The sequence below is a fragment of the Macrobrachium rosenbergii genome, chromosome 57 (assembly GCF_040412425.1).
Source record: "Macrobrachium rosenbergii isolate ZJJX-2024 chromosome 57, ASM4041242v1, whole genome shotgun sequence".
Lineage (NCBI taxonomy): Eukaryota > Metazoa > Arthropoda > Malacostraca > Decapoda > Palaemonidae > Macrobrachium > Macrobrachium rosenbergii.
In genome coordinates this window covers 16,180,395-16,196,972 of record NC_089797.1, presented here as the reverse complement: position 1 = coordinate 16,196,972, position 16,578 = coordinate 16,180,395, and the positions used below count along the sequence as shown (strand labels likewise).

The 16,578-nt window shown below is 37.5% G+C and overlaps 2 protein-coding genes across 2 annotated transcripts in view; one reads left to right on the top strand and one right to left on the bottom strand.

Moving 5' to 3' along the window:
- pch2 (pachytene checkpoint 2 protein) overlaps positions 1 to 2,655 on the bottom strand; it is a 61,820-nt gene extending 59,165 nt beyond the window's left edge. Inside the window, exon 1 of the mRNA XM_067101463.1 lies at positions 2,461 to 2,655. Coding sequence (XP_066957564.1) covers positions 2,461 to 2,522 — 62 coding nt within the window. The 5' untranslated portion in view covers positions 2,523 to 2,655. The remainder of the gene's footprint in view (positions 1 to 2,460) is intronic.
- Positions 2,656 to 11,721: 9,066 nt separating this feature from the next.
- The window catches only part of nompC (no mechanoreceptor potential C), a 182,909-nt gene continuing 178,052 nt past the window's right edge, over positions 11,722 to 16,578 (top strand). Inside the window, 1 exon segment of the mRNA XM_067101634.1 lies at positions 11,722 to 12,696. Coding sequence (XP_066957735.1) covers positions 12,037 to 12,696 — 660 coding nt within the window. The 5' untranslated portion in view covers positions 11,722 to 12,036.

Genomic DNA, 16,578 nt, shown 5'->3' with positions numbered 1-16,578 from the left:
TATCTGATGCAGTACAGGTGATACAATTTGAAAATGAAAAATTTAATGTCTATATTTTGTTTTTATGCAGAAAAGCTCTGCGGGGTGCCATGTTTAGTAACAGCCCCTCTGGGATTAATGAAAAAAAAAGTACATTTTTCCCATTATTGCAGTAAATTTTAAAAGTTATCTCACCTGTACTGCATCATATTACACCCTTTTTTACACTGTTCAGTCAAAAAATTTAATTGATTAACATTATCTCCATGTGGAGCTCTTACTGAGATTTACCTAAGCACTTACAGTATGTTGCTGACTGAAAAGTTCTTTAGCTGGTAGCCTGAATCAGTTGCTCTGGTCTGTAATGCATTTTGTATGATCACAAATATAAGGTGAACAGAGAATTATCAGTGCTTATAATGCATGCACTCTCTTAAGCTATTCACCAGCACTGAGGCTTTCACTCTGTTTCACTTTGTTCGGTTTTATGTACATCCCTCCACAAGGATAATTCCATCTCTGAGGGGGCCCTTGTACATTTTCAATATAAGGTGCTTCTTATATTTTATAATTGTCTTTCAGTGTTTTCTCATCAGTATCGTGGCTCCTGCAGAATAGGAGAGGCTTTAGTTCTTTTGAAACTTGCTTCCTTGTATTAAATTGCATAGATTATTAATCAAAGCCATGATCCATATTATTTGTCACCTTTGACACATACTTTATATATTGTGCATTTATTGCCATGATATGTTTTATATTTAGTATCACTATGACCATTCTTTACACAATTTCTACATCTGAAGATGTTGCTAGCACAGTCACTTGATTTGTGATTTTCACCACATCTAGGGCAAAATTGGTCATTTCTACAATTTGTTGCGCTGTGACCAAATTCCTGACATTTATAGCATTGATAGGGCATGTAACAATCGTACACTTTGCAGCGGCTATAGTGTATATACACAATTTGTCACCTCTATCATAGATAATCTTTCGTATTTGTGGTGTGCATCTGATGATACAGTGTTTATATTTGTCATCTTTGGCTATCATTTCCTTTACAATTTTCAGGTTGTCATTTTCAGAAATGAGGCCACCTATCCATGGACTTTTGTTTACAATGTAATCGACAATGTCATCTTCACCCTACATGTGGTTTAGTGATTTCCTGTCCCATAAATTTTTAGGCTTCGCTAAATTAACTGAAAGGTAAGGAATATGGAATACACAATTTAGGCCAAAGACCAAAGGCTGGGACATAAGAGGTCATTCAGTGCAGAAAGGGAAATTGAGAGGAAAAATGTTTTAAAGGTGTAACAGAAGGAAACCTTGCAGTTGCACTATGAAACAACTGTTGGAAGAAGGTGGAAAGTACGATGGAAGAGAATGTAAATGCAAATACAGTAAAGGAAATGAAAGGATTTGAAGAGCAGCTGCAGAGAACCTTAAGTAATGCCTACCTTGCACCACATGAGGTGCCCTGATGGCATTACCCTCCAACAGGCTAGAGGCTAAAGAATATGGTGTGTGTAATGCTCTGGGGGAAACAGGTGGTGATGAACCTTGCCAGTTAGGAACCACCACTTTGAATTACATTGGGGAGGAGAAGGTTAGGATGCATCCCTGTAGGCTGACTGGCATCATGACACCTTTGTCCTTTAAAGGGTACAGTAATGTCTCTTGAATTGAATTGAATGGAATATACAGTTTAGGCCAAAGGCTAAGCACTGGGACCAACACTGAAACGGAAATTGACAGTAAAAGTGTGAAAGGTGTAACAGGAGGAAAACCTCAAAGCAGCTGCACTATGAATCAATTGTTAGGAGAGGGTGGAAAGTAAGATGGAAGAAAGAGAATATGAAAATAGGTACAGTAAAAGGAACAAAAAGGGTTGTAGCTAGGTGCCAAAGGGATGCTGCAGAGAACCTCAAGTCATGCCTACAGTGCACCACACGAGATGCATTGACGGCACTACGCCCCCTATGGGACATTAATGTCTTTCGTGATTAATACCAGTTAGCCTAAGGGACGGCCGATGAATTTCCCGACTGCAAGCATAGCCTGAGGTCAGGCATTTTTGTGACCACCCCACTTTCCTAATGGGATTTCCCCAAAATTTATCATGTAGGCTACTGGAGGTGCCGAAACAAAAACCAGCTTGTGAACACCAGCAATAATGGTCACAGGCATAAGTCCATGATACACGATGGGCTAATGCGTCGGAAAAATAGTCCTAGGCTAGGCCCAAGGTTCATGAATTTGGCGAGAATTTCACTGTAACGTAGCCTTGAGAACGGGCCTAGGGCTACTTACCGAAGGCATTATTCGTCACGTCTATGATGGATGTTCAAAGTTTAATTTAATCAGTTTTGCCTATGTACAGCTCTGAGTTTAGGCCTTGTCGCCAAGACACTCATACGTGGCAAGCTTAGGCCCATAGGCTGGTCCTAACAAGCACCAAAATGAACTTGGTCAACCCACCTTCGTCTTTGTTGCAGTATCTCCACATTTAAAACGGGCTTGGGTGCAGTAGAACCTTCCATTTTGTTTCCGAGGACTCGTTTCTGGCCAAAATAACCTAGACAAGTACAGCAATAGCGAGATACAATCGCCGAACAAAAGGGTCACCTGTTATATTGCACTTCAAATTCATGCGGGTTAAGGGAGTCGTTCTGCGCTTTATTTTTGCTTGCTTTCCCAGAACGCGTATTCATACGAGATAATTTTCTCAATATTTGTTACGACTATCATATTAAGTTATTATATAATAGTATTATGAAAAATTTTTAAAATATTTTTAGAGTTATATGTCAATAAGTATAAAAAAATCCCCGTTTCACAAATCATGATATTTTTGTCATAATGAACGTAACTATTATGTTTATAATTATTCTGTCTTTTGATGCGAATAATTTTTACTCAGTGAAAATAGTATTTAACATTAAAAATAAATCTCACATCACATGTTGATAAAAATACAAAAAAATTCCAAATAAGGAAATATCCGAAACAAAAAAAATACACGACCACAAGTGCAACAGAGGCGCTGTTGCAAAGGCAAAGCCTCAGCCTGGACCTGAGGCTAATATTTGTTCTGGGAGCATCCGTGTTGATATATATATATATATATATATATATATATATATATATATATATATATATATATATATATATATATATATATATATATATATATATATATAGTCAGTTAAACCTTAAAATCAAAAGCAAACAAACACACACAAACATAAATTAGGCTTTTATCTGGAGCTCGGTGGAACCTGAAATTTATGCAACATATACCCATACATTAGAAAAAACATTCAAAGAATCTTACAGCCTACTCCATTTCATATAACTGTCAAATCCACTGTGGTAACACTCGTAACACAGTAATAAAAAGATAAAAACGTTCCTCTTTTTTTCTTGACACTTGATATTTTCAATCTTAACATCAAGTGGAGCTTATAGCACAAAATTGGGGCTGCAAATCTGGATGGCCTAAATCAGCATTCGAAGTTAATCATGCTCAGATGTCTGGGAACAATTTGTAGCTAGTCTTGTGATCATTCCACTAGGTTGAATAGGTTGATGGGTCGTAACACCTATTTTAAATATTATTTTAGCTTTGATAGGCAGCCAGTGCATATCCGAAAACAATGGGAAATCCTACCCTAAGATGCAACACTCTCTATTGCTACATATACCATATTTTGAGGCCACTTGGGATATATCTAAGGAAAATTATGACAGAAGTTACAATAGTGTACTTTACTCTCTATTCAAGACACAATTAATCACGAATTTCCTTATTAGAACATTCAAAAAAAATTTTTAACAGAAGACATTATTGATATGAGCACTGAAAGTCACTGACCTATCAGTGCCTGTACTACGTTACTATTAGTATTCAGATGGATGTTAACAAAGTTTAATTAGTTATTTTTCATCCTCACCAATGAAAATTAATTTTTATTTTAATTTAGTTATAGTTACTTTAATGAGATCCATTTCTTAAGCCTGGTAAAACATGATTTAGTTTCCCATTTATATCTTCAATGGCGTCCATTGAGAAATAAAATTGGGTGTCATATGGACCTAGGTTGAACTTCATCCCATTTGTCTGTGGTACATTTCATAATCCAGTCGTACATATACAAAACAGGACTAGACCTAACATGCTTCCTTAGGGTACTCTTCAGTGTTAACTGAGAACAATTTAAGTTCTTGATCTGCAGACTGTACTTTTTGTCAAGTAATAGGTCTAAATACTCAAAGGCCTCATCAATAATTCCAATCGATCGAAATCATTTAAAAATAGTTCATGCGCAAAAGCCTCACTATGATGATGTAAGGCTGTCATCATCCTCCATTTTCAGTTGACTATTTACTGCAGATCATGAAGCAAACTCAGTTAAATTTGATTATCTATAAACTGACTGCCTGGTAGAGCATTCCAGTGTAAAACGGAGATATTAACAGAAGTAAGAAGATGAGATCGTGTCAGTACATGGCTGGTGTAATTTTGACTAACTAGAAATCATACGTGCATCAGCAAAGATATATATATGTGTCCAGCAGAATGATCTCGGCCAAATATTCCCACAAGTCATCAACAGGTATTTTGGTGAAAAGAGCGCTTACGTCAAAACTAACAATCTAAATTTGTAAGATGAATGAAATATATCAATAATTTTCCTGTGGTTAGGTGTATGAAAGTTAAACTCACTGAATTTCCAATAAAATCCAAGGTATGCTTTAAAAAATGTAGAAATCTTACCCAAAAAAGTGATATTTCTTAGAAAGCTCATGTGTTGCAGATCCGACAAAACTGGCGATAGGCCTAATAGATATGTTTGGTTTATGTGTTTTCTTAAGTCCTTGCAAGCAGGGCAAGCTCAGAGGGTTTTTTCTTTATTTATTCATTAGATGAGCTGTTGGCCAATTGTCTTGTTGGGAAGTTGATCATCAGGTAGTTATTTGTTTTCTTACTAAAACTGTTATGTTACGTATTACGAGGTGACACCATTTCCTGTCTATTGTCATGTCAGTCCCTTGAAAATGTTGGTAAGATAAACGCGCGAAGGAGTTTGGTACTCTTTTGTTTAGAACTTTCCTCTTGGCGTTTTGCTCTCTCTCTCTCTCTCTCTCTCTCTATGCATACAAATCTCTCTACAGACAACACACACACACACACACACACACACACACACACACACACACACACACACACACACATATATATATATATATATATATATATATATATATATATATATATATATATATATATATATATATATACATACAGAGAGAGAGAGAGAGAGAGAGAGAGAGAGAGAGAGAGATGGATTGAAAAATGATGTATTCCTGAGACGATAAGAGCAACCTCACTCTCCTGATGTTCATGTAGCCAGTTAATATAACTAACAATGGTTTATCAGGACAGTTTCCAACATTTTCATAATGAAGAAACCTAAACCATATTCAAACTGATTTAGAAATTTATGAAAAAGATTACGAGAAATCTTAAAGAGAGAGAAAAAAAAATTGCTGGTGAGCAATGAGTACCACCTGACATTCGCACGACTGGGTTAGTCAGTTCCTTATATAAGAGGAAATTCTGATTTCTTTCTCCACTGCTGTTTTATTCCCTGTGTTTTTGGTCTCCCGTTTTATGGCAGGCGACGAGGGGTTAGCAAACTCACCAAACATGAAATGAATATTTTATAGATTTAAGGGGAAAACGCAGTGTTGTTCTTAATAATAATAATAATAATAATAATAATAATAATAATAATAATAATAATAATAATAATAATAATAATAATAATAATAATAATAGGCTCTTTTTCAAACGTAATGTTGAATGTTATTGCTGCATCAGCGGCATTCAATTTATACAGAGTTTTCTCTATCTTTCTAATAACTGATTTTTCAGGGTTACTGCATTCTGCCAGTAACTCACCGATAATAATAATAATAATAATAATAATAATAATAATAATAATAATAATAATAATATAATAATAATAATAATAATAATAATAATAATAATAATAATAATAATAATAATAATAATAATAATAATAAGAGTCGTGGCAAATCCGGAAAAGCGGGGTCAAGTTGGATTAATATTTGTAATTTTTGTTAAATTTCTTTAGATGAAAGGTTTGTCAGTTAGGCTGTTGGGCAGTTTACCATCCAGTAGTTATTATTTTATTTTTCATTTCAGTCATCCTATTCGACTGGGTGGTATTTATAGTGTGGGGTTCCGGGTTGCATCCTGCCTCCTTAGGAGTCCATCCCTTTTCTCACTATGTGCGCTGCTTCTAATAGCACGCTCTTTTGCATGAGTCCTGGAGCTACTTCGGCATTTAGTTTTTCCAGGTTCCTTTTCAGGGATCTTGGGATCGTGCCTAGTGTTCCTATTATTATGGGTACAATTTTCACCGACATATCCCATATCCCTCTTATTTCTATTTTTAGGTCTTGATATTTATAAAATTTTTCTCTTTAATTCTCATCTACTCTGGTGTCCCATAGTACTACAACATCAATGAGTGACACTTTCTTGATTTTGTCAATCAGCGTTAAGTCTGGTTTATTGACACGTATCACCCTATCTGTTCTGATACCATAGTCCCAAAGGATCTTTGCTCGGTCGTTTTCTATCACTCCCTCAGGTTGGTGTTGGGACCACTTATTACTGCAAGCTAGCGGGTGTTTCTTGCACAGGCTCCAGTGGGGGGCTTTTGCTACCGAATCATGCCTATTTTTGTACTGGTTCTGCGCACGCGTCGGACCTTCGCTTGCAATGTGGTTTATGGTCTCGTCTTTCATATTGCACTTCTTGCATATGGGTGAGCTGTTATTTCTATCCATTGTTCTTTGGACAATAATATTATTATTATTATTATTATTATTATTATTATTATTATTATTATTATTATTATTATTATTATTATTATTATCATTATTATTATTATTATTATTATTATTATTATTATTATTATTATTATTATTATTATTATTATTATTATTATTATTATTATTATTATTATTGGCGAAGAAATCCATATTGATGTCAGTGTAAATATATGTTAAAAATATAAATAAAACGAGAGCTTTCGAGAACCTGTTTCAGCTGATGAGAATCGAGCAGGTTCTCGAAAGCTCTCGTTTCATTTATACTTTTAGCCTATATTTACACTGACATCATTCTGGATTTCTTCACCATTTTAGTGACGCATGTGATTATGAGATTTTATCAATTATTATTATTATTATTATTATTATTATTATTATTATTATTATTATTATTATTATTATTATTATTATTATTATTATTATTATTTCTTGAAGATTAACCATCTGAATTCGAAATAAATTGTTTGTCTTTACTACTACTACTACTACTACTGCTAATAATAATAAAATGAACTTAAAGGTCTTAGTTGTTTGCTCTCTCTCAATAAAAAATAAACAGAAAATTAAGATTGAAAAATCACTATTATGTCGAGGGAAGATGAAAAAAAAATGAATACATTTAATATGCTTAACTTCTGATCCTCGCGAGTTTTACCGTTTGACATGGAGACTAAATACGATTAGCTGAGTAAAATAAAAGAGAGAAAAGAAAGAAAAATAAATAGAAAGCCATGATGGGAAAGGATGGTGTCAGAAGAACAAGTAAAAATGCGCTGAAGCTTCTTCGGCGCAATCGAGTTTTCTGTAAAGCTGCTACAGCGTGTAACCAAGGCCACCGAAAATATATCTATCTTTCGGTGGTCTCGGTATAATGCTGTATGAGCCGCGACCCATTAAACTTTAATCACTGCCCGGTGGTGGCCTATCTTATATCGTTGCCAGAAGCACGATTATGGATAACTTTAACTTAAATAAAATAAAAGCTACTGAGGCTAGGGGGCTGCAGTTTGGTATTTTTGATGATTGGAGGGTGGATGATCAACAGTCCAGTTTACAGCCCTCTAGCCTCAATAGTTTTCAAGATCTGAGGGCGGACAGAAAAAGTCAGACGGACAGACAAAAGTGCGGACGGACAAACGAAGCCGGTACAATAGTTTTCTTTTACAGGAACCTAAAAATGGGAATCGGTTGAAGACAGAATTTTATGATGAAATGGACCACAGGTAATTCACGAGGAGCTATCAAACTCGAGAATGAGGTGAGTAAATTTACAAGTGGATAGAATGTTAGTTGTTTGCCCCAGAACCCGGAAGATGTCTACTGCCGTATCGGGATGTATATCCCTTAGTAGACCAGAAAATAAAAAAAGTTTTGGCAGTCCATTTGGAAAAATATTTTAATGAACTAAAAAATGCACAGTATTACGTCATCAGTGTCTCCTTGGTCATATCCTCATATGCCAAGGAGGCAAGAAACGATGTTGTGCAGGTTGAAGATTGGACATTCAAGACTCATTCAAGGGTTCTTGATGTCTCGAGAAAATCCTACATTTTGCGATGACTGTATTGTACCCTTGACTGTGACACATTTGCTGGTCGAATGTCCCAGTCTGGGGAATTTGAGACATAGGTTCCTGTCCTGGGGACGTGACAGAGAAGGGCATTTTATCCTAGCTACAATCCTCGGTGAGGATTGTACTATAGAGCAGTTGCATATCTTTGAGAGGGAGGCAGGCCTCCTCAGCAAGTTTTAAACTGTATACACTGAGTATGTATATTTACTATATATGAATTTGATATGATTAGATTATAATATATTTTTAGATATTTCATATATGAAATCCCTTTTTAAATTTATTTATACTTTTAGTTTCCTATTTAATTTTAATACTGCATCAGTAACCTAGGTGTTGTGACGCCAGTTTTAAAATGTATCAATGGTGGGTCAAATGTTTGATTTTTTTTCTCTACAGCTGATGAAAAATCGTCAAGAAAATTAGTTGAAATTGATTTTAATTTCTTGACTCTCAAAGGAAAGCATTTTTAGAAACTATACGTTGGCACAAATTTCAGAAGCCGAAGTAAAGAATTACTTTTCAAATAACGACTTTAATTACTGCAGCTTGTTAAGTTCTCCAGCTTCCTGAGAGTATTACGTCTCTGTGTAATTCAGCATGGTAATAAAAAAAATTATACATAGAATAAACGCGTTTGTTAGGTTTTAGTAGTAACTACTGTTTACTCGACCATCCGGTAGAAGAAAGAGCTGAGATATCATCAGAAAGAGTAAAAGAATCAGGTCAAGATTTGCTTACTTTTCTTGATTAGTTCGTAATATATTTTTCTATGGTCTGGGTTAATATAATATAGGCTACTATCCAAGTTCCTCTTCCTCCCCCACAACCTTCTCTCTCTCTCTTGTTGTGTAAGCAGTAGCACGCTCGCCCTGCTAGCGTGATTTCCTGGTTCGACCTCAGGTACAAAGAATAATCTCTTAAACTAGTGGTGCCTGTTTTGACCTACGAATTAATTAATGTATCTGGTAATCCTTCAACTACTGTAGGTCGTAGGCACTTGATATTACTCCCGATATACCATTTAATCACAGTATAAAATGAAAGAGCTACGGAAAGGGTTTTCTCATCTCCACCGCATTGGAACTTTTATATAGGACATTGAGAGAGCCATCGCGGAAACTGCAGGTTTTATCTGCTGCGCTACGGTCTGAACATTATTACTGTTAATGTTAACAGACTGAATCTTTCGTTATCTCTTTTATAGGATTTTTGGAGCTTTGTCGTCACTCTTGACATCTCTTAGACATTCTTACAAGTGCGATATCAGATTTTGTTCATCGAACTTCCTGAAGATAATTTTTCTTCTGTTTAATTCTATCTCTTTGTTTTTGACTGAAGTGCAGATGTGAGCTTCGGTTTATTCTCGTATTATTTCCTCCTATTTATCAATGGTCCTCCTGACGCAAGTTCCTCCTCTTTTAATCTTTCTTTTGTTAAATTACCTTGGATTTAGAGAACATGTGTGGGTGGGAATTCAAAATAATAATTTTATTTTTTTTTGAGCTGACGGTAAAATCCACAGCCGATAACACCAAAGCCAATCGTGATTGGTGGACGTTCTTGCTGTTTACCAGCCACCAGAGACTGATATTCAAGTACATCAGCCAGTTAGAAACAAGACACTAGCTCTAATAATGTCTGTTGCGGATATTTACCGTTATCTATTAGAGCAAACTAGATAATCTATCCAGCTTAACGGCTTGAAGGCTCACTTTTACCTCTTACAATTTCTACACTCGCCCTAGTCCAATTTCTGCTTAATGATACGGATCTCCTGCATTTTTTCCTGATTAATATCTTAATTTGCAAATGACTTCGAACTATCTTTGGAGGAAAAATGACAACCGGAACCCTGCTTCTTAAAGATTCAACATTTTAATTCGATTAAAGCCTTTTTCTTTAGCTTTGCTGTTACAAAAATACATTGTCACTTTTTCCTTTTATCTTCCTATTTTCAACCAAAAATCAAGAGATCAGACTTTGGTCTTACTCTTTCTCTTTTAGTGGTGCTCGCATGGCCACTCTTCTGCAGGAGTGGAAGGAGTGGAAGGATTGGAAGCCCCGCTGGTGGCTGTTTAACGATAAGGTAACTACTTCTTCTTACCATTATTCTGCAGAGGTTGAGCAGTCCACCGTTCACTGAGTATTTTTCTCGACTGCTTAGCCATGCAGTTACTTCACTAACTCTTTCAACTTTCCTGAACACATATCTCTCTTCTATTCGGGGTTAGCACCTGCTCCTTTTCTGTTCCCTTGCTTTCATTACTCTCCAGACTTTAGACTAGATTAGGGGATTGAATTGCCTTTCACATTATCAAAGCAAAATTGTTTTCTTCATTAAATCTCTTTAGCTAAGGTCGAACCAACACAGATGAGGAATGGATGTGTTTTGAATTTAAGAACTCCTGAGGTGCTCGTTATTTTAATAAGTCATTCTAACCCTTTCGATTTTTCACTGAGGTAATTGTTATGAATCTCAGGTGTACTTTTGTTCGCGCCGGAGGGTCAGTTAAAGATTTAGCATGGCTAAGGTAATTACGGTCGCCCCGAGTCTTGGTTTTGTAAGTCTGGTACGAACGACCACAGGTCTGAGATGATTGGTGTTGATTCTTTTGTTCACTAATTCCTCTTAAATCCCATTTTTGCTAAAAGTAGATCATGTACTTCTAAAAATATTTTCACCCTAAGGTCTACTTTTCATGAACTCTTTTATGGTTAGACTCCAAAGGGTCAAGTTTTTTCGAGGCAGGATTATGAGATTCAGAAGCTTATCAGTCGTTACTTTCATCGTGTTCGGTTAATGATAACGATAAATAACAACCATTTCTCGGCTGCTGAGACATTTAAAAAAGAAAAAGAATTGTAAGTTGAAGTTTTCTAAATATCTACCACAGCAATACGATAAGTACGAAGGTTCTCGTTTGCATATTCGTGACTATACCGCCATCAAAGTCTTGAAGAAGAAGAATGAAATCCTTCAAGACAGTCACGGTTTTTGTCTAAAACATCACTGGTTTTATTATTAATGTTCCTTAGGCAATCTTTGAAATTGAGAGAGAGAGAGAGAGAGAGAGAGAGAGAGAGAGAGAGAGAGAGAGAGAGAGAGAGAGAGAATGTGTGTGTGTGTATGTGTGTCATGGTGGATAGTGGGCTTACCTGTGTGAGAGGTAGTAGCATGGTTGAACTTGAGGGGAAGGTGGCCCAGGGGTGGAAGGGGAGGAGAGGTTGGCGTGGCTGAAGTCTGACCTCGCAGTTAGTCGTGTGATCGCGTGGTCGATGGACCGTTCCAAGTTTCTACTTGTGGTGGGGGACAATTTATAAAGGAAAGCCTCAGGCGTTACAGTGCAGAATGTAATACATTCATAGGTTAAGAGTTGAGCGAAGAAGTGGAAGTATAGTTCGGTTACGAGAAATTATTACTCCCGTGCTGCAGATAGTGCGTCAGACGATCTCTAGCGGGTTCCCACCGTGAACTCTGGAAAACTGGACCACCGTCGGTAAGAGGAGCTCACTGCGGTGGCATCGGTTCAAAGTGGCGGTCAGGTCACACGATGTCCGATGACCCGAGGTATCCCGGTCCGCCGGACCGGGGTGGAGGAGGCAGAAATGGCAGGAACTATGGCAACCGGATTTTTGATTCCAATAACATGAGATATAACCAGCAGCTTGGCAGATCGACTGGTGATATACCCTCCGGTGCCAATGGATACATGCCCCGGGATAGTGGGGGTCGGAGGGGCATGTACCCTGACCCATACCAGAGAATGGGCAGGGGGCAGCCACCGCCGCAGTATGGCGACCCGATGGATATGAACTTCGCCGGTCTGCCGCTGTCAAATCCGCCACCGCCCGTCGGTGTGCGGAGTGGGCGCAGGGGAAGTGTCGGGGGGAGAAGGAACAGCCTCGACAATGGGCGTCGGGGCAGCGTGGACCTCGGGCGGGGAGGGACAGGAATAGGTCGCAGGAGAAACAGCCTGGACAGCGGAGACCAAGAAAAGCAATCCGACGAGAATGCGTCGTCCGACGCTTACGCCGCCGACGTCGAGGATGCAGACGAGGCCATAGAGAAGCAGAAGCGGAGGGTCCTGACCCTGGCAGCCAAAAATGACTGGGCGGCCCTCGACCACGCCCTCAAGCAACTGGAAAAGCAAGCGCCGTCTTCCCACTCGAAGGAGTCGCCTTACCATCCACTGAAAGACCTTGCCGATGAGGTTGGTGACAAGAGTTAATTTCTTACGATAAGTTTCATTCTTAAATTCATTAATCATATTTCATATAAAATTCATTTATTTTAGATGCCATCATAATTTTCATTCATACTGCGCATCGTTACGTAAACCTTTTCGTATAGAATTAATGTCCTCTGTCAAGTGTTTAGCCAAGAAAGTCTGGTGAAGCGCAAAATCCATGAAGCCACAGGCTAGGTTACGAAAAACCCATTCAGTTTCAGGTATCTTTTATTTTTCTTGTCTCCTTTTCAATGTGTTTTGTATTTTCTGTCATTTTTCAAAACACTGTCCCTTTCAAAAAGAAGTAGAAATTCTCCTGCAATGAATGGTCAGTTTTTGAAATACCTCAAGTGTCCAATTTTTTTACCGTAAAATTTACTCGAGTTCCGCTTTTATCAGTTCAATAGATTTAGTACTATGTTCAAGGTCTGTGGCGATTGAAATTTCATCAGCCTAAAATAATCTGATGTAATGATGAATATTTAAATCAGATAATGAACGTTGCAGTTGTGAAGCAATAACATTCCAGAAAATGAACAGAATAAAAATAAAAATGGAGACACCGATGATGATCAAGAAGGTACAAGTTTGCTTTTCATCAGAGATGTCTAAGTCATAAGTAATTTTGATCTAGACATACGGAAGGAATCCAGGCAGAGACTATTAACCCACAATAATAATGACCTTTAAAAATGGACTTCTTCGCTTACGGCCTTCGATTTTTATAGTAAGCATATGAAAAATACCAGTTTCGAACTTACCAGAAAGTATTCGAGGTATTTATAGGGAAGTAACTGTGCGCAAAAAGAATTCCTAGATTGGTAAGTATATCGGGATTGGTGTAAAGGCAGCATATAAAATAATATGCGCTCATCAAATAATAAAGACTTCTTGCAACTACATACTAAAATAGCCCTTTGCTTTCTAAAGTTAAAAAATGCTAACGCACAACAAAATAAGGATAAAAATCTGAGTATAGTCAACATAGGGAAAGCAAATACCGCAGGTTTAGGCATCTATGCGACCTCCAAATAACGTGAGTACGCATATCGTGAAAATGGAATGAATATGGCAAGTCTGATTTAAGCGTAGTTAAAAGCACTGTAGAATGAATAACGCAGTGAAATACTTTTATGCTAAATATTCTAAACCAACAATGATTTCATAATATAATCGCGTTGCATCACGTAGCCTCAATCTGTTCGTAAAGAGATAAGGCTTTTGCAGCTCTTGTTAATAACATTGCACGTTCACACATAAGCAGTGTATATGCGAGAGTAAATGGGATGAATTAGTAATCGTACAGTATTACCGGGTAAATGTTTGGTGAGTGTGGAAACACCTAATCTGACCTAAGCAGATTTCGGTAACTAGTAAAATGATCAGTGTTCAACAGTATTTTGATTTAATTGTTAAAAATTAATTAATTTTAGCGAACATTTACGTGCAAATCTGTCACAATGAATATGCAAGTTTATTGTAAATTATAATAAAATATAATACCAGCATTGTGTATGAAGGAATAACTAAAGAAAAGAATCCTATCATGTTTTACGTTTCCAAAAGATGACGGCCACATTATTTTCATGAATCTCCGCGTGAAGTTCCCTTAGAGTTACTGAGTCACCGGGAAAACTGAGCTTAAAACAGCGAGTCAGATTGCTGACAGGGCCAGCTATATTGAATCTCCCCTTCCTCTTTATGTCAAATGAGCAACTTTAAAAGCACCAGCGGAAAAGAAGCTTCTTAGTGAAGACGATGGTTTGATATTTTTCTGAGAGCGAAACTTCATATATATTTCGGAGCTAACTTTGTTATGAACTCTCTCTCTCTCTCTCTCTCTCTCTCTCTCTCTCTCTCTCTCTCTCTCTCTCTCTCTCTGACTTTTCTCGACTGTCTGAATGGTCTTTATCCCATATTGCCTATGCATTCTAATAATATGCATAGAATATTAATCAGCTGAAAAGCATAAATTATAGGACAAGTGAAAGACATTGCCATAACATGAAGATAATCCATTTTCTGTACTTCGGAAGCTGACATTTCGTCGGCTACAACTTGCCATTGGAGGCAAACTGACTGAATGAAAGCAAGAAATACCGTAAGAATCGCTAATAATGATAATTGCAAATATTGCACAGAGGGGAACAACCGTTTGAAATATATTCTTAAAATTATAGGAAAAAAAATTTGGTTTATGGAATCACCAGCTTAAAATTGATAGAGCTGAAATGTGGAGAGATCAGTATTTCCCCATATCAAAGGGGCAAACAGATTCAGTCGAGAATAGAAGACAAGATATGACATTCAAACCAAGGGAAAAACATTGCACGATTCTAAAGATTAATCAGCCATGACTTCATCAGTTAAGTTTCCGAAAACAAAATGTATTGCAAAAAGAAATAAATCCAGCTAGAATTCTTATGGTCTTTACGTAAACCAAGCCTCAAGGCAGAACTCGATTCAGGTCGCCAAAAACGCATAACTCGTCACAGGAAATAAATCTTCAACGGTGATGCTTTTGGGAAATCACAAAAGTGGGCTCTGAAACGAATGACTAATGATTAAATTTTAATTTCATCTCTACTGAAATACAGGTTCCTAAAATACTACGTAAAGATATTATGTGCATGCCGGAAGGAAAACAATCTTACAGTTAAGGTTTGATTCGAATGTCAGTCAGAATAGTATTGAGGAATGCAAAAACCCATTACCTAAAAGGCAATGCGTCGTGAATCTAATCTCAGCAAGAGATGAGCTTCACTGCTCGTTTGTTTGTTTCATGAAATTAGTCTGTTAAGACAAGCACTGAAGGGGCACTTTCGGCCATTCACCGCTTAAGTTAAGACCGAAAAGAGAGAGTTGGAGTGGTTGGACGGCAAGATAAATAGATCCAGAAAATGAAGTAGCAAGTAGGGGAAGTACAAGAATCTAGATGTGGAACCGGGAGAAAACCCCACAGTGGAGTTAAGAAGCAATAGTCAGAGAGGTTGGACAGCAAGACTTGAAAAAAGAAGCGGGAATGGAGGTAAATTAAATGGTTAAAACTGCATGTAGCTAGGGTCCAAAGAGTGACGCTGTAGACACCATTTAGTTCCTCTTTGGGTGAGTCGGTAGAGTTGTGGACTAGCACTCGCTAGGCCCGAGTTCGAGTCTCCGGCCGGTTAATCAAGAATTAGAGGAATTTAGTTCTGGTGATAGAAATTCATTTCTCGCTATAATGTGGTTCGGATTCCACAATGAGCTGTAGGTCCCGTTGCTAAGTAACCAATTGGTTCTTTGCCACGTAAAATAAGTCTAATCCTTCGGGCCAGCCCTAGGAGAGCTGTTAATCAGCTCAGTGGTCTGGTAAAACTAAGCTATACTTAACTTTTGTAGACACCATTTAGTAATGCTTACAGCGCACCAAGCGAGGTGCACTGACGGCACTACCCCACTACTGGGATCCTCACTGTTAACTCCGCAACAAAAGAAGGTGCGCAATCGAGATGGTCTTCCAGTGTTGCCCGTTCAGCACGAGACAATCTTCTCCCCGTGACCTTTAAGCGATTGGCGTCAGTCGATCCCCCGTTTACCATCCCTAAAATTTCCCGATTCTTGTAATATTGACCCATTGACCCAGAAAACAGAGGGATCATATGCTCTCATTTTCCTGAATGAACGGCCAGTTCCCACGCTACGGCCGATCGAAAGCTTTCTTGGCTGTGTTTCTGGACAGTTTCGTATTTGGCGCTATTTTTGTTTATATGGTATCTGCTAGGAAGTGGTCATAATACGAAGAAGTTGGAATATGTGCGCTAAGATTTCGTTTATCAACTGGTTATAAAAGAAAGAATAATATTCATGTAGCATAGTTAACCCAGA